General features: G+C 59.0%; 1 protein-coding gene across 2 annotated transcripts in view; it reads right to left on the bottom strand.

Annotated features, from left to right (window-relative positions):
• Positions 1-768: 768 nt before the first annotated feature.
• HOMER3 (homer scaffold protein 3) overlaps positions 769-18155 on the bottom strand; it is a 31115-nt gene continuing 13728 nt past the window's right edge. For both annotated transcript variants that reach the window (XM_054013772.1, XM_054013773.1), the window contains 8 exons: positions 17889-18045; positions 17133-17264; positions 15971-16078; positions 11543-11664; positions 9591-9747; positions 6438-6548; positions 4544-4624; positions 769-2799 (listed from right to left, as the gene is read on the bottom strand). In XM_054013772.1, the coding sequence (XP_053869747.1) occupies positions 2611-2799; positions 4544-4624; positions 6438-6548; positions 9591-9747; positions 11543-11664; positions 15971-16078; positions 17133-17264; positions 17889-18045 (1057 nt within the window). In that variant the 3' untranslated portion in view covers positions 769-2610. The remainder of the gene's footprint in view (positions 2800-4543; positions 4625-6437; positions 6549-9590; positions 9748-11542; positions 11665-15970; positions 16079-17132; positions 17265-17888; positions 18046-18155) is intronic.

Below are 18155 nucleotides of genomic sequence, written 5' to 3'. Positions count from 1 at the left end.
GCGGTGTCTCTACAGGACAGAAGGAAGGAAAGCAGCTGCGGCCAAGGGAAGCAGGTCGGAGCGTGAGCCTGAGACAAAGGCTCCGGAGCCGTGCTTGGCGGGGAAAGCTAGGCCAAGTGCAGGCTGGAGCTCCTGTCAGCGTCGTCGTAACGTCACTGCCTGACTGGAGGGCTGAGGGCGTTACACCAGGAGCGACCGGGGCTGTGCTTGCGAGGTGTAAAGGGCACCGGGTCATTACAAACCCTGGCTAACGACGGTGCTGCCGCCAGCGACAAGTCTGGGCTAGCGAACGCACAGGTGTGGAAGGCAGGTGGGAACCGGGCCGAGCTGCAGTCTCAGCGCCGTGCTGGGGCTTGTGTCAGAATCAGTCCTGCTGACTCAGCCTGGGAAGTTGCTCAAGCCGGTCCAGCGAGCCCCAATCACTGGGAAACTCCCATCTTGCCACCGGCCACACAGTAGTGAGAGGCTGGGGGCGGAGACATGGAGGACACAGTGGTGGGAAGTCAGACTCAGTCCCTTTAACATGCCCCTTCTCCTGGTAGTTTGCATGTGGTGTGAGACACAGACAGGACCCGTGGGTGGGTGAGTGGCTGACAACATGCAGGGGAGATGCCTGCTTAACCCAGCGCCACCCCACAATGAAGCAGTCAGAGCGAAGGCACCTTTCCTGCAGCCGATCTCTATTTTCCAAAGGGGCCACAGCTGGCACCGGAACGGGAACGCAGTGCTGCACGTACCCCGGCCAGTCTTGTCTCCCGCCCCCCCCCCCCCCCCCCCCCCACACACACACAGAGAACACCCTGCGGGCAGCACACGCTACAGCTAGTTCTAGCCCCCACACAGGCGTGGGAGCAGCTCATGCAAAAAAGTTCTCTTGGCTGTGCAGGTTCAGAAATCTACATTTCCCCACAACTCCTAAGCTTTGAAAGGGAGGGCGGGAGGGAGGGGGCCGGCCTAACCTAGACACAAGCTCTGTAACCCTGACATCACAGCTCCACTCCTTCAGGATCTCCCCGGCGCCTGCTCCTGCCCTTAGGCTCAGTTACCCAGGCGTAAGCAGGGGCTGGGGTTCCAGGGAGCCCTGAGGCGGTCCGGGGCAATGGCAGATCCACTGAAAATCAGAGCAATCACCTCTCGGGCCGGGGGCGCGAGCGAGAGGCAGCTCGGCCCCAGGTGAGTTACGCTTTTCACCCAGGTACAGGCAGACGGAGGGTCTGACCCTGTGGGCAGAAGGCAGGACTCGGCCGCCGGGGTTGCTGGAGTTTTAGGCAGATTCTGCAGCGTCTCTACAATCCCTGGAAACATTCTCCAGTTACTACGTCTGTCTACACTGCACCTACGGCAGCAAGGAGAAACGTAAAAAACAGACCCGGCCCTGGTCCTGCTGGGCGACCGGCTCCGTCTACACACACTGCTTCCTCATTAGACACCGGGCTAAGCATGCTACTAGGCAACTACTGGGCTCCCCAGGGCCTGGGTGGGGGAGTGTGACTGCCCCTCTCCCTACAGGCCTTGTTGGATTTACATTACTCGACAACACCCATAAGGACCCACAAACGTCCCACAGCCCCTAGGGAGCCCAGGCCCAACGCGCTCCAAACAGCCAACGCCCTAGCTGCATCCAGACGCGCAGCTCAAGGTGGAGCATAGCATGGGGGCCTGCACCCTACAGAGGCCATGCGGCTCATGGGGCCTGCTGTCTCCCTGGACAGCGCTTCCCAAGAGGCAACAAGAGCTACTGGGATTTGCTGCATTTAACTCAGGGGAGCGGCAGCCCTTGGAGCCTGGACAGATGCCAGCTCCACGGCTGGCTGGTCACCCCCCAAGCTATCCCGTTTCTCAAAGCCTAGTCCCCTCCCCAGCTCTGCCTGCTCCTCCCAGCTTAAAGCAGCTTTGAGAAGTAAGAAAACCCACTGCCTTCAAATAGAAAACGTCGTGAAATCCTGCAACTTCTTCCCCTCTGGAGGCTGGGACTGGGCAGCCACAAGGGAATGGGGCCAGGTGAGGAGCTGACCCTGCCCATGGGGGTTCTGGAAGCCCCTGACCGTGAATAAATGGTGATCAGAGTCTATTCAAAAGATGGGATGTGAGTACGGTGGGGAAGGGGGAGAAGGAGCAGCTACCGCCCGTGGTGCGATGGGTCGTCTCTTCCTGGAGCCAGGCAGGTTGGTTCAAAGAAGCAAGCGGTTCCCTAGAAAAACTACTGAAAAATGGGCGGGCAGGTGAGCCCCATCCCTAGAAAAGGAGTGTTTCGTTCTGTAAACGTGTCAGGGAAATGCGTTAGTGAGTGAGGCCAGGAGAACAGCGTCACTGAGCAGCATGGAGACCCTGCCACCCGCGGGCCACGCCGACACTGGTCAGGATCCAGAGAGGCCTGGACGTGACTCATGGACACTCCTTGGGCGGAAACCCCCCCGAGTTCAGCTGCCCACGGGCGCCATGTCTGCCCTCAATGCACATCAGGCGTCTCTGGCCAGTCTCCACAGTCAGTTGCAGGCATCTGCTGGTTTGTGGCTGGACCCCGCCCAGGTCCCAATTCCTGCTGCAGTTTGTAACCGTCCTCAGCCAGGCTCTGCCCCTCCTGGAAGGCGTCTCTGTGGCCAGGGCTGCTCAGTTGCTTTCCACCAGCTTGGCAAGTCCCTGCCGGAGCTCGCTGAGCTCAAATATCTTCACATCCATTAGCTCGCCCACCTTGGTGACTTCGCCCTGCATCTTCTCCCTCTCGGCCAGCTGCTCGGCCAGTGTTTGCTCAGCCACGTGCAAACGTCGCTCCAGCTCCGCGTTGCGTCCCTCCAGCTCCTGGCCAGGGTGCAAAGAATTAGTAAACAAACGAACAACGAAGCAGCTACCCCCGCACCTTAACCGCACTCCCCCCCAGCCAACACACCACACACAGCAGCTACACCTCCACCTTAACTGCGCAAACACACCCCAGCCAACACACACAGCAGCAGCTATACCTCCACCTTAACCGCACACTCTCCCCACAGCCAACACACATACACAGCCGCTAGCCCTGGACCTTAACCGTACACACCCCCCACAGCCAACACACACAGCGGCTACACCTCCACCTTAACCGCACAAACACACCCCACAGCCAACACACACACACACAGCCGCTAGCCCTGGACCTTAACCGTACACACTCCCCACAGCCAACACACACACACACAGCCGCTAGCCCTGGACCTTAACCGTACACACACCCCACAGCCAACACACACAGCGGCTACCCCTGCACCTGAACACCAGTGCACACACACGCCCCGCCTGTTCTCTACACCTGTGCCCTTCCACTGACACACACACAGGTTATCCCCTACACCAGCACAGATGCCCATGTCCTCCCCCCTACTCATCACATACCCATGTGCATAATCCCCTGCCACGGCCCTTCTCACACCTGCACACCAGGTGCACGGAAAACACATTCCTTTATTGATCCCATCATGGAACTGGCCCCAGCAGATCAGGCTGGAGTTCACCTCTTGGTACCTGGGCCTGTCCCCCCTGCCCGTGTGCTCTGACCATCACCCCACTGCACACTGACCGTGGCAGGAGTCTGGGAGCTCAGCTCCTCGGCACATGCCAGCCGGCTGATCGGACTAGCCTCTGGAGATGCAATGCCAGAGCTGTCCACTGGCCCAGCAGAAACTCTCCTCTCCTGGCCTCTGTCCAGCCTCGGAGCTGCAGGCCTAGGATAAGACCACGTAGGTCTCTCTCCACCCCACACCCAGCACCCGGTCGCTGAGCAGGAATATATTCTTTGTCCCGTAAAACCGCAGTCCTGTGCTGTGAGCAGAGCCTGTATCAGAGTCCCAGCCCCAGTGGGCCCTGACGGGCACAAGCAGGCAGCCCTCTCAGAGCCTGGATAAATGGAATGAGAGATGCCATCTGCGTCCTGCCTAGGGGTACAGAGCAGCTTGCATCCCTCCTTGCCTGCCCTCCCCTGTGAACTCGCTGGAGTCAGCGCTCCACCCCTGAGGGGGTCAGCTGGCAAGAGATTCTGCAGCTCCCCTTCCTGCAGGCTGGGCACATCCTCTGCCCAGAATGGGGCCCAGCCAGTGAGCAGAGTGCCCAGCTCGCGGGGCTGCCAGGGGATGGAGGGTTGCAAGGCACCGCCCTGCCCTAGCTGCATGTCCAGCAGGACACATCAGGCTCTGGGGGAAGTGTGATACGCAGAGAGGGTTCGTTATCTTTTCAGTGCACGTTGGGTGCTGGGTGTGACTGCCTTTCTGTGGGGCCTGGGAGGAAGGGGAGAAGGAAGCACATCCCAATCCTGTCGCCCAGCAGCACCCCAGGAACACACAGGATGGGGTCCCCTGGCTGGCCATGGCTGGGGAAATCATTCCCCTGTCAGCAGCTCTGCAGAAAGAGGAAAAGGGGGGCCCAGCCTAGTTGGGCTGGAAGCAGAGTGAGAACCCCAGACCTGCCCCCTCTCACGGGCACAGGGGAGAGGGGTGTAGCTGGCTGTCCCCCAGTCTAGACAGCGCAGTGATGTCATTTGATACGGGGTCTCCCCGGCAGACCCCCCCGTCACCTGCAGCTTCCGCAGCATTTCCTCGCGCTCCCCCTCCGCCTCCCAGTGGCCACTCTTCTGCCTCTTCAGCTGCTGAATTTCCTGAATCACGGAAAGGAAAAGAATCACTGCCCGGGCCAGCCCCATGCTCCCCGGCCACCGCGCGGTCACAGGCCGTGCGAAGCCAGGAGACCGGTGCCACACTGTGCTTCGCTAACACCCCACCACAGGGGATACACATATGCAGCCCCCTCAATCCTCCCCTGGCTCCAGACCCTCCCCCTAGCCCTCCTGGCTCAGCCCACGCTGCTCGTCTGAGCACCCCCACAGGGCACGTCTACACGGCAGCGGGGGGAACAGACTCGCACCAGCGGGGCTCCAACTGGCTCACTAGAAATCCCAGTGCGGACGGTGCAGCTGGAGCTGGAGCTGGGGCTGAAGCCTGGGGGCTGGCTGGGAGCGTGAGCTGCTACCCGGCTGCACTGTCCACACCCGAGCCCTGCCAGGGTGAGTCTGTCTCCTGAGGTTGGAGGTGTAGATGCACCCACAGTGTCCTGTTCCAGTGCTCACATCCAGGCCTTGTCCGTGCCGCCCCCGCCTGACCCTGCCTATTGCCCACCCTTTCCTCTGGCCCCCACTAGCCCAGGAGTCTTAGGTCTTAACAAAACAAAGAGCAGATTAACGGCCCCCCCTCCCCCGCCCTCTGCTTGCACACCATCTTTTCCTGCTCCCACTGCATCTTAGACCCCTGGGTCGTCTCGTCTCCAGGGGCAGGGCCTCCCTGCGCACCCCTCACACTACGGCCTTTCCCCTCTCTCCTCGGCAGGCGTCGGGGGCAGACAGAGCTCTCACTCCAGACACACACTGAATGATGCGCAGAACAAACTCCCACCCCCACCCCTTGCCAAGAGCATCCCCCGGCGCTGCCACTCACCCGCTTGGCACAGCTAGGGAAGAAGGTGCAAATGAACAAATCCCAGAGACTCTCTCCACATCTCCCCTCCCCCAGCCCCTGTAATTAAAGCTCTGCTTTCAATCATTAACGTACATGCTGTGAAAGCAAGAGGCAATAACTAGGCCAGAGGTTAAACATAGCTGCTGAGGAGAGGGGTGGGCATGTGGGGCAGGCTGTGCCATCTGCAGCTGAACCAGCTACACCAGAGGCTGTAATGGGGGTGGGGGTGAGGCAGGGGCTGTCTGATGCCCTGGCCTGGGATCAGGAACCTTTCCATGGGGACCGTCAGGCTTCACACCTATTCAGCCTCAATTCTCTTTTGTGAGCAGGTCAGGAGGCCACATGGGGCCCCTCCAGTGCTGACCTGTGACCCTCTTCTCCTTGGGAAACCGCCCTCCCCTACACAGGGACTTTTCACACCACTCTGCACAGAGGAGGCAGAACATGCTTCGGGAAGCGTCTTGGGGCCCTGGGCCCCCGGCCGACATCTGCTCCCCTGGCTAAGCAGCGAAGTGTAGCCCCAACAGCCGCTACATTCGCTGGAGAGAGCTAGAGCGATGGGCACAAAGCCAACAGGGAGTGGGGAAAACAGCAGGGGTTTGCTACGGGGCAGGAAACCATCGAACGTGATGGAGGCTGGGGCCGTCCCAGGAAGATTTGGCCCAGTGCCACAGAACAAAGCGTTCTCACTCTCCCATCTGGGGGTCATTATCTGAGCACAAACACGGCTCCATGCTCTTCTCCCTGGGCCCGGGACAGAACTCGCTCTAAGAGCGGCGGGAGTGGACCAGGGGGGCCCACAGGCCAGGGAGGGGGGGAGAGATAGAGGGTAGCGTTGTGGGGTGTGACGACAGCAGCCCAGGATGCACTCATATTTTGGGCATGTCCTAGCCGCCTCTCTTGGGGCATTGCGGTCATTCAGCCGCTGCTCTGAGCCCTCGTCTGCTCCACTGCTGTTACCTCGTCTTTAGCCTTGATCAACAGCTCCAGCTCCTCCAGCGTCTGGTTCAGCTCCTCCTTGCTGCCCTCGCTGGAGGAATCGTGGGCTTTCTGCAGCTCCAGTTCAGCCACCTACATGGATATGCAGGGAGAAGGGAATTGGGTCCCAGTGCCGCATGCCTGCCGGAGCCAGGCACACAGGCCTGGGGATGCAGCTAAGGGGCTGGCCAGGGGCTTGAGCGCTGAGGCAGGTCGAGACAAACCTTCCAGCTGCTGGGCAAAGTGATTATTCTTGCCCAGGAGCCCCCGGACCCTAGCAGCTTCGTGCGCCCTAAAGCTCTCCTGGCCGGACTGGGGGGATATTTAAAGGGGAAGGGTCTTTCCCACTGTCCCTCTCTGCTCCATGTGTAAACATGGGCTGGGAAAGCGGGGAAACTCCACCCCAGCGCCCACCAGGAACAAGGTATCTGAGGCTTCAGTTCTCCATGACCTGGCCCTTCACTCGCTATCGCTGCTACCAGCCCTTCTCCAGAGCTGGCCCCCGAAATCTACGGGATTTCGGAGTGCCTGTCACCTTGGTATCTAGCCTCTACAGAGCAAAGGCTTCCACGAGCCCCCAACACTACAGCTGTGCAGTAGGGAATATGGTGCGGCAGCCATGTCGAACCCCTCCCTCCCCCCCCCGTTGGGGAGCTGCACTGGGCGTGGAAGAGTCTCTTGCAGCTCTGCTGTGCTGGGACGTTAGCAAATGGCAGCAGGGACCCAAGGATCAGGAGCACGCGACAGTCCCTAACCAGGCAAAACTCAGCCATGAAATCCTCCCCTCCTGCCAGGTAAATCTCCCCCCCAAGGCCCTCTCCCCACAGATACTCATTGCCTCTTCCCCTGACGTACCCCTTCCCCAAAAGTACCCCTCTGTTCTTCCACTAGAATCTCCCCTCTCCTCTTCCCCCAAGGGTCCCTCTGCTCCTCTTCCAAACTCCAAGTCCAACCAGGTACCGCTCCCTCCCTCCTCAGACTCTCCCCTCCCCCAGACTCAGACAGGGGGTCTTTCTGGTAGCCTTTCAGCCCACGCCCAGTGACCAGAATCCTCAGTCTCACTGCACAGAAGCAAGATCTTGTCCAGTGGCTCCTGCCGGGCTGACCCTGAACAAAGATTCCCTCCCTCCCCTCGGTGCAGATCACACGCTCCAACAAGCGTCAGAACCATGCTCTATCTATAGCCCCATTCCCCCTTCCCCTGCAGTCTCAAGCTCCCAGCAAAGCTGGGTCAGCTGACATCAGCCGCACCACCCTGAAATGTGTGCAGAGGGCCAGGTTCTGCTCTCAGTCCTGCCTCTGTGAGGCCCTGCTGCAGTCAGTGGAGTGACCACAGATTTACACCAGTCTTAACGAGGGGGAGGGCTTGGCCCAGGCGCTCTCCGTTTCTGAAAAATGCTGCACAGAAGCTTAAATAATTCATCGGCAGAGGATTTGCTTTGAAAAGTTCATCCCAGGACCCACACCTAGGATGAAAACCCTCAACCTCGTCTGCACGGAGCTCTGCTGGTGCACTTCCAACAGGGGAGCTCTAGTACCGGCGTGTGCAGTGGTGGGATGCAGCAGGCGACGTGGGCTAGGCTGGGCCGGCACTGAGCTTAGCTTGATGCTGGTGACCATGAGCTGCCAGATTCCCAGGATCGCTGCCGTCATGATCCCCAGAGGTCTGGCCCCCTGGAGGCCACCCCTGGCCCAGGATGGGTGCGCCTTGCAGCGAGTCAGCAGATGCTCTGGACGCTCTTGACTCTCGATCTTTTCCCCGATTCTTCCAAGTCCTGGTTTATGAGGTCGGCCAGTCTCATTAGACCCACGACCATCTCTTTGGACTGGGAGAACGTTGAACCATCGGAGGAGGGGGGAGGGATCGGCAGCCCTTGGTTTATCCCCATAGACAGAGGCAGGCGACGCAAGCTTCCCCCTCCCACCACCTGCACGTGCACACACCCGCCACACGTCCCAGCCACGCCTCGCAGGGCGTCCTCTAGGGGCGAGAGGGAAGTTCGTTCTTTGTGGCTTATTCAGTCCTTGGCATCTCTGCTGAGAATTAGCATCAGGCCTGGTGACTATCACTGGGTACTGGGCTGGAAACGAAAGGGACTAGCAAACAGCCCTACCTCGCATGGGAACAACTGCTGCTGCGTCCCACAGATCTGCATGTAACTCAAACCACTGGCCTAGAGGCGAAAAGGCTCCACAACCCCTTTGCAACCTCTGTAGCCCCTTCCCAACCAAATCCTGCTAAGACTCTGCAGCCCCCTTCCCAAAACTCCTCTCCCCAGCGAGCCTTGCCGTGCGACTGGCACTCCTCTGCCTTGCCGCAGGCTCAGCTGATCCGGGATCTCTCCCCCACTAGGTAGGTCAAAAGCTCCGATTGTTCCACCAAAGGCTGGATACAAGGGCCTGTTTGTCAGGGATCACACTGCTGCTGTTCGGCTCGGAGCTAATTTTAGCAGCGTGAGTGTCTTTCACCCCGTCTGTTGCCAGGCCAGGCGGCTGCCCAGGTGGCCGGCGCAGGGGCAGGAGGTGAATGCGAAGGGGAGCACAGCCTTCACTCACCATGGGTGGCAGCTGGGGGACCTCAGGCAACAGGAGCGAGGAAGAAACACTCCCACATGCTCCCCTCCCCACCCCCACCCTGCTGTATCAGTCATCCTGCAGGAGGGGAGGGCAGGGGAGCAGGACCTGCTGTCACTTAGCAGCAGCATCTCTGGCTCTTTAATAAATGCTGTCCAGAGGCAATGTGGGGGGGGCATGCGGGGTCACATGTCCCCCCAGAGTCGCTGCTTGGCTTGTACTGAGCATGCTCAGTAACATCTGTTGGAGCTGCTGCCCTCACTCGGCCCCCCCAGTCTGATGCAAGGTCCTGTCCTGCGGGGCCCTTAGGAAGGGGACTGAGGTTGGGGGGTGGACATGGGGATCTAACTCTCTGTCGCCCTCACTATCACCAGCAGGCAGGAGAGCACGCTAAATGGCCCAATGGTCTGATCCATTATGGCATCAGCCATATCCCGCAGACGCCCAGATAGCACCTTCCAGCTGCAGCCGATCTCCCACTGGCACCCATGGAGGCTGAAGGCAGCATGTGGCCCACAAGCTATGGGGGCCGTGCCGCCTTGCCCCGTTCCTTGTGCTCACCCGCAGCCGCAGCGTCTCCGTCTCCTCCTGGTACGCGGCCAGCTGCTTCTTCCACTGCTCCACGCTGGCGTTGGCTTCCTGCAGGGCAGCCACCAGCTTGTTGTTGTTGTCCTGGAGGGTGAAGAATTCAGCTTCCCACTGGACCTCGGGCACTGAGCTGCAGGAGGGGACATGGAACCACAAGCCGGGAGTGAGAGGGAGGGAGAAAGGTCTCTGCTTCCCCGGGGGTGCCTCAGCAGAGAGGCCTCCCTTCCCCCACTGGGCAGCGTCCTGAAGAGCCAATTCCCAATGCAGACATGTCCTGATCAGAGCCAATCCTGCGGGACGGGACCTCAGGCCGCCATGACCCTGCCCCATCCTCCCCTTGCACCCTTCAGAACATCAAGGCGGGAAGGAGCCTGGTCGAGGCTGTCATGGAAGCCATGGCTTCGGCGCTGAGCAACGGTGAGTTCCAACACACGACAAACACTGCAAGCTCCCGTCAGAAGCGCAGGTCTGTCCTCCACCCGCCACACCGGTGACAGGGACATGGCCTCCTCCTGGGCAAACTGCTGCCCTGCCTAACTGTCCTCTCCTCTGGACGTTCCGCCTGGGACGTGCCATTGAATGTGGCTGGGGAGAAGCCTCCCTCGCCAGCGATGGCTGTGTTAAACGACCTGTAAGTCTGGTCTTTCATCTCTATGGCAGGGCTTTGACCTACAGGACCCCCAGGCCTTCTCCCGATCCACGGGTCAGTGCTGACCACACACTCCCAGAGGGCAGAAGGGATGGGGCTGCTACGCCCACCCAGGCTGCTTTCAGCCTGGCCTCAATCTCACTTCCCGAATCTAGACTCCTGAGCCAGGCCCAAGCCTGTGTCTGTTTCCTGCCATTGCCATGTTTGGCTTTGGGAATCAGGAGGGGGCAGGGGATGAGCGACCATCCACATGGCTCCACCCGAGCAGAGGAGCAGCTGACGGGATGACTCGGCTGCCCAGGACCAACAGGCTTGCATGGTGCTGGAGCTGGGGACGTCCCACTGCCAGATTAGCAGCCACGGCGAGGAGGCTGAGCTGCCAGGAAGGGGCTTTGCAGCCTGGAGCTTGGAACCCACCCAGCCGCTCCGGCTCCGAGTTTGCATTGCAGTAAAGTGACTCAATGGAACCAAACCAAAGCCCAGAGGATTTGCGGAGGGTCAAATGACACTTAGCTTCAAACACATCCTAACATGCAAACACTGGCATTACTCCCCACCCCCACCCCAGGCAGTCCCAGGGCAGAATCCGGCCGAAAGACTTTACAAGAGAAAGGGACAGGTTCCGCCTGGAATCCCCAGCGGAATTACCACCAGCCCAGCCCTGGGCCAGCTAGACAGGTGTGAACATCTTCTGACACCCGGCCCAATGACTCACTGTGCCTACAAGCTGCTTGGCGAACATGCTTCACCCCTGAGCTGCAGGGATTCCCCTGGTGGGGCAATGGGGAGGGATGTATTTCCCCATGGGCTGGATGGGGGCTCCGACTGCCAGATGCTGGGCCTGGACGACAGGGGATGGATCACCCGATAATTGTCCTGTTCTGTCCATTCCCTCTGGGGCACCTGGCAGGGGCCACTGTCCGAAGACAGGACACTGGGCTAGATGGACCATGGGTCCAACCCAGCATGGCTGTTCTTATGTCCTCATGTAAGGCAGCAGTGGGTTTTGAGGGGCAGCATGCAGCCATAAGGAGAACAACAGAAAAGGGTCCCACCCCGAGCACTAGGCTTGAGATGGTGGTGGGTCCCGGGGTTTATACCCTGCCCTGAGTCTGTGGGAGCAACAACGTTAGCTGGGGACCAGGGCAGAGGGAAGAGTTAATTCCCCCCTGGATGGGAGATGCTGGGATCCCCCTTCCCCACTGGGGACTGGACCTGAGAGTGCCCTGAACAGCTGGGCTGGGACCTGAAAGCCCCAGCTAAGCCCACACCTCACCCTTCGGAGAGCATCTTCTTCAGTCGCTCCTTCTCCGTTGTTATCTCGACGTCGGCGCTCTGGCTCCGGAACAGCTTATCGTCTCCTGGCCCATTGGAGCTGATGACGGTGCTTGGCAGCACCTGCAGGGGGGTTACCACACGTCAGGCAGGTCTGGGACACGTGGTCACCCAGCGTCTCTGCCAGTCCCCAGGTTCTTACATAGGGTGACTCATTAGAAGAGCTCAGGTGTGGGGCCCCATGGGTCAGCGCTCTGCACTGCCGTGGGGTGACCCCAGATTCCATTCAGTTCCTGGGGGTGCTCATCTTCTGGGAGGGAAGGGGGAGATGGAACATCTCATATCACCAACAGCAACGCCCTGTGGCCTGCCTAGACATGACCTCAACAGGCGCTGAATGGAGAGATCCCATCTCAGCTCCAGGAAGGCTGCCAAAGGCTGCAGGGCTTTAGACTGTGGAGGTTAATGTGGGGGGAATCTCCAGAAAGGGATGCTGGAGGGGCTAGAACAGGACTGGGGAGGGGTGTGTGCTTCCTTCCCACCTGGTCTCTTTGTTTGATTGACACCAGCACTGATGCCCAAGACACCAAAGGATGGGCAAAAGATTTGACCAGGCAGACACACAAACTAGACAGAGGGAGAGATGGATAGATGGAGGGAGCGAGCGAGGGAAGGATAGACAGATGGAGGGATAGATGGATGACAGAGGCACAGATTTGTTTTCAGATTAATAAGCCCCTCTCTGCACTGGTTAGTGGCTCCCCCATTCACTGCCCCAGCCCGTGGTGACTGTCTTGTGCCTCTGGCAGCAGTCCTAGCACAAAAATCTCTGAGCTGGTGGGCTCAGAGTCCAGCTGCTCCATGATGAGCTCACCAGATGTTCCTCCCTCTTTATGTGCATTTTTTTTTAAGGTGATAAGTTCTTTGGCCCCAAACTTGCCCTTGGTAAATGCCGATGGGGTCCTGGCCGCTAACCTGACCCCTTGAAGGCCATGCACGAGGTGCTGAATCACTTAACAGTGAGTGACTTCAGGGGTTCAGGCCTTGCTGCCCCACCACAGTGGCCCCTTTGTCATCAGAGGCGTCTCTGCCTTGTTCCCCGGGGGGCTCCAAGACGTAGTGACCTATGAACCTGTCAGGGAGACGCAGACTGTGGCTCCTGCAGGGGCCCGTGGCTGGTGTCTGCCCCGCTGGGTAGGACGCTGAGTTCAGCTGCCCAGTCTCGTTTCTGCTCCCTGGGTTAGCAGGTGAGCGGTGAGCTCGGACAAGCAGGGAGCCCCAAGATGGAGAAGGCAGGAGCCACTCATACTGCAGTAGCGTCTAACACCAGGGGAGCCAGGTGTTAGACACTTTCTGAACACAAGGGAGATGCAGCCCCTGCCCCAAAGCGCACGCCCTGCTCCATGGCACTGTCGCTCCCTGCTTGCACCAGGACAGAATCCCAACGGGATTCATCAAAAGATCCTTCCAGATTGTTATCTTGGGAGAACAGACACCACACAGCAGGGATGTATATGCAGATAGCACAAGCAGATTCTATACCCTGCAGCCACCTGAGAGCCCCCAGCTCCTCGCACGTCTGCTGACAGAAGGGAAGAAACTAGGCACAGAAGTTACAAACTGATCTATAAAAAGACAGCGTGAGTGCTAGACATCAGAGCCCCCCAGCCTGGGATTGGCCGAGCCTTCTCCTTCCAGTCCTGGGACCAGTGGCGTCCTCCAGGGTTTATAGGGAGCATGCAAACACCCAGCCACCGGATCTCAGTGACTTTCCAGGGTAAGGACAACCACCTGGCCTAGGAATCTGCTGATGCAGGGTCATGAGCTATGCTGAAAGTCACAGCGTGGAGAGGCCTGAAGAGAAAGGCGCTGACCAGGAAGAGTGACTAGGAATGTCATGGATCCCAAAGTGCTTTATAAACATACACCTCTGCTTGCCCCATCCCCTTACCTATCACCCCCGTTTTACAGATGGGGAAACTGAGGCAGGGAAAGGGGAAGTCTGGTTTCCAACAGAGTGAATGGGAGCTTGGGGTGCTCAGCACCTCGGGACATTTTCAAAACTGTCCCCTGCTTTTAGGGGCCTCGCCTTGTCGGGCGCCCAACTCGACACTTTGGGTCTGCAGAGGCAGGCAGTGATGGACGGGTAAGTGGCCCTAAGAGGAGGGCTGCTGCAAAGTGAGATCCATGGCTCTGAAAGTCTGAAGCTTAAGGACGCTGGAGCTGGGGGAAACGCAGGGAATCAGGGAGGCCTGATCAATCAGTTATTTCTGGACGAGGCTCACGTGTGAAGCCCTGCTAATGGACAGACCCAAAAACAGCAAGCAGCAAGAGGGTGTCTGGGGTGTTTGTACAAGATGGGGTGTGTGTGTATAGACCAACGATGGACTGTATGGAAGGGTGTGTGCGCAGGCCAGTGGAGGGGTGTGCAGGACCACGTGTGTGTGCTGGCTGTGCTGCAAGTAGACGCCCCCAGGGGTGAGCAAGCGATGCTGCTGGGGGTGGGATATTAATCCCTGACATGGGAGCTGGAGTATCAGTCGGCTGCTGACAGGGCATTCCATCTCAGAGACTGCAGCGCCCAGCACGTTCCCAGGCCCGGCCCTGCCGAGTGCCTGCCAGCACCAGACCCAGACAGAGGAGGAGGGCAGCCTGAGTCTCCTCTCACTCCCCCCAGTTTTACATTGAGGTAGCGTCTCTGAAGTCGATGGGGCAGCTCCCGGTTGAGGCTGGCATGAGAGGGGAATGAGGCCCCATGTCGTCTCCAGAGGAGGTTTTACAGAGCACTGGAGGCTAAGTGACCTGTAGGGGCGGTGTGCGCTCGGCAGCAAGAGATGGGGGTTCAAACCCCAAAGAGCCAGCCGCACTCCCCGAAGGAGCAGAGCCGGGGAGAGCTGTGTGTAGCTCCATGGATGGAAGGGCTGGGTGCCCGGATCTCAGGAGATGAAGCTAAGCACTACAAGGGTGGAGCTGGGAATTACACATGCAAGGCGTTGCAGAGGAAAGAGCAGCCCACCTTTCTGTGTCGGGGGGAGGGGGGAGGATGGGGCGGAGGAGATAATTCTCCCCCCCTGCCTCCTCCAGCAGCAGTCAATCTCGGATGGTGCAGAGGAAGGTGACCTTGCCCACAATGCACCTGGCCAGTTGACACAACTTCCCCCACCCAGACACTGGTATCATGGCCTTGAGCATGGTATGTGCACACGGAGGCAGTAGACAAGGCTGTCAGCGAGTTGTGTGCTGTAACAATGGTGGCCCTGACCTGGTGCTCTGAACAAGGCTGGCGGGGAAGGCTGCCCACTGCCTCTGCCTCCTCCCTCCCACATACAGAAGGGAGAGAGAGAGGAGAGGAAGCATAAAGGGCCGATGCCGCATCCCACACGCCCCCTGCCCTGCACCCACCCCCGTTCAGAGCAGGAGCCGATATGGTCAGGTTGCCTCGGTGCAGTTTTAGTGCTGTGGAGTCGAATAGGCAGTAGGGAAGGAGAGACGCTGACACCTTCTCCGGGGCTGCATTTACACTGAGCAGTTCTGAACTAGCAGCTGCTTTAAGCGCTGTGCTGTGAGCCTGCACCGAGGTGCTGGAAGTCTTCTGTCCCCAGTACACGCCGAGCCCGCCCCATGACTGACAGATCCCCGACTAGCCCCATCGCTTTCGTGGGCCCTGGCTCTGCTGCCCTCACTCTGCTCTCTATTCCCTTCCCCATTTCCCATCCCTTAGGGAGAGACAACGGGAGTCAAGTTGGAGAGATGTCTCCCTTTGCTCCACCACGTACGGCATTTCCAGTCTCCGCAGAGCCGCCTCCTCCTCCTCTTTTTCCTGCAGGCCAAGGTGCTGTTCGCACTGCCTCCTCCTCCTCTGCTGCCACTCCATCTGTCCTCAGCCCCCAGCTCCCCTCCTGTTGCCAGGAGATCAGGGAAATGCAGAGCCACCTCTGGGATGCACCCACAGGGCACCCTGAAGAGCTGCCGTGGGGAGAAGAGGGGTAGAACGCACCACGGCCCGTCCTCTCCCCGTCGGGCAGGCACTGGAGGCTGGTTTAGGGAGACCGGTCACGCCTTCAACATGCCACCAGGGATACCTGGGCAGGGCTGCGGCTTGGCCTCCAGGGGAGAGAAGTGGAGGGGCTGGCTACAGACTACCCCACTCCATCAGCACTACCTTAATGAAACGTTCCCAGTGAGCCCTGGCACGGGCCATTCTCCGCAGACGTGGGAGGCCTTTTGTAGATGCACGTGAGTGACAGGATTGGAATTGCTAAGGCCGGTTGGCTCAGTGCCTGGTGCCTCCCATGGGGATTTGCATTCAGGGCCCTTCCGGCTGGTGGCTGGTGCTCTGGGGAAAGTGATGGGCTCTGCCCCTGTTGCCAGAGGACAATGGGATGGTGACCATTTTCCCTAGCAGCCCCACCGCAGCTGCCAAAGTTACCTGGTGAGACGTGATGTTCAGGGCTGGATTGGTCAGCTCCGTTTTATCCTGCGATTTTTCCCTCGCCAAACGGGCTGCTTCTTTCACCTCCTGGAACTTCTCCGCAAACTAGGGGAACGGGGGGAGATGGGGAGAGGGTCACTCTACTGTCTTACAGAAACGTCCGACAAGCGAGAACAGCTGCTAGGGTTTACTTCCCTCCTCCTGTCGCTATTTCTCCCTCTCTCTGCCTCTTTCCAGGAATCTGGCATGTTTTTTGCTTCCGCCCCAAGCTAGCGGTAATGTCCAGAGAATGGCCCCATCCTATCCCAGACCAGGACCAAGAGTCCGTGCTGGCGTTTCCACTGAGCTCAGTGCCTGCTGGGATGGGGCGTGGGGAGTTGAGTCCTTGCTGCGGGAGTGCCCATGCTGTACAGATGTGTTCAATAACGCTGTCAGAAGTGGCTAAGTGCAATCCGTAGACATTCCCGAGCTTGCTCTGATCCAGCCAGCACCAACAACAATAGCGGTAAGGCCGAGCTTAGGGGGGCTGGAACAATGTGTATAGTGGGGGTGCTGAGAGCCATGGACCCAAACTGTAACCCCTGTCTATAATGGAAACCACTTCAAGCCAGGGGGTGCAGCAGCACCCCTGCACCCCTAGTTCCAGCCCCTATGGGCAAGCTGCGGGAGTAGAGACCGGGGCCTGAGAAGGGTTGTACAGGAGTCGCTGCTATTGTCACTTGAGCTGGACAGATCAAAGCTAGCTCAGGTGTGCCTACACATGCTGCAGTGCCCCTCTGACTGCAGTGTAGACAGACCCTTACACCCTCAGGCAGGTCCTCAAGGGTACTGAAATCAGTGAAAGTCAGGAGCCTAAATACCTGTGAGGATCTGGGTCCTAGCAGCCTACGTCACTTTTTAAAATGTCACTTCAGGCGCTTGTGAAAATGTGACCCTGACGTTCATTCTGTCCCCCACATATCTTAGGGCTTCCCGGCCCCACACCGCACCAGACCAGACTGTACCTGATTCTGTCCCCAGACCCTTCCTCCTCAGAGCATGGACACCTGAGTTGATACTTCCTTTGGCATTCCTGGTGGATTAGATTATGTAGCGATTCTCCCCCCGCTCCCACTCATTGCTTGGGTGGGTCAGCCTGCCTCAGCCCCTGCAACGTTACCTGGGAGAGGTGCTGCTCTGAGGCAAAGCCCAGCCCGTACACTGTGTTGGCTCGGCTGTCCGCCCATTGTCCGAACTTCTGGGAGGTTTTTGTGAAGGTCATGTTGGGGGTGATGGTACTGTTGATGATGGCCTGTGGGGGGAAGGAACAAGGACCCTCAGTCAAAGTGGACTTGCTGTAGTCTGCAAGATGGAGTGTACTCTCCAAAGCTCCCTAGCGTGGGATGACTCAGGGGATTCCCTCACATTTATCATTCACCCATCATGGTGCTACAGAGGAGCCTTTTACCTCTAGGACACCAGCCCAAGTTACCAGTGAGCAAAGGTCATTCCAGTCGGACAGGCCGTGTGACATGAATGGGTCCTGTGTCTAGGGCCTGCCACAAAACCCACCCCCACAACTGGCATCAGCAGAAAGGCCAAGGGTCAGAAGGACCAGAGCAGCCCTCAGAGGCCAAGAGGGGTCCCCCCAGCACAAGGCCAGGCACCGGGGGGAGGAACTGGCTGGGCATGCTCTGTGCATAGGGCTATCAGTCGCAGCACTGTCTTTCCACCAGCACTAAATTCACCTTGGATATTAAATACGTCAGTGTGAAGACACTGGCTGTAACACTTTCCATGCCCGGCTGTGGAGATGCTCGAGCACTCCATTCTGAGGGCTGCCCAGAGTGGTGTCTGAGTGAAGCGGGAAGCACTCAGTGATCACGGCCAGAGGGACGCTTGCTGGCAAGCTGCCTGGTCTGCATGTGGCCCTCACCTTGGTGCCTCCCACGCTGATGATCCGGTACACGTTGCGCGTGGCATCGTAGAAGAAGGAGACGGTCAGGGCATGTTTGCTGGCAGGGATCCAGTTCCGCTTCGTGGCCGGGTCGATCTGAAAAACGTGGGCTCGAGTGCTGAAGATCGGCTGCTCCCTGGAACAGAACAAACAGAACTGTCAAGGCAGCGGGGGGTGCGGAGCGCAGTCTGGGAAGCGAGCCGGCTTCCTGGCATCTGCATCGCACGCCGCAGAGCACATGGCATT

Source organism: Malaclemys terrapin, chromosome 24 (assembly GCF_027887155.1).
Source record: "Malaclemys terrapin pileata isolate rMalTer1 chromosome 24, rMalTer1.hap1, whole genome shotgun sequence".
NCBI lineage: Eukaryota > Metazoa > Chordata > Testudines > Emydidae > Malaclemys > Malaclemys terrapin.
The sequence above is the reverse complement of the archived record's forward strand: the minus strand, read 5'-3'. Positions and strand labels throughout refer to the sequence as shown.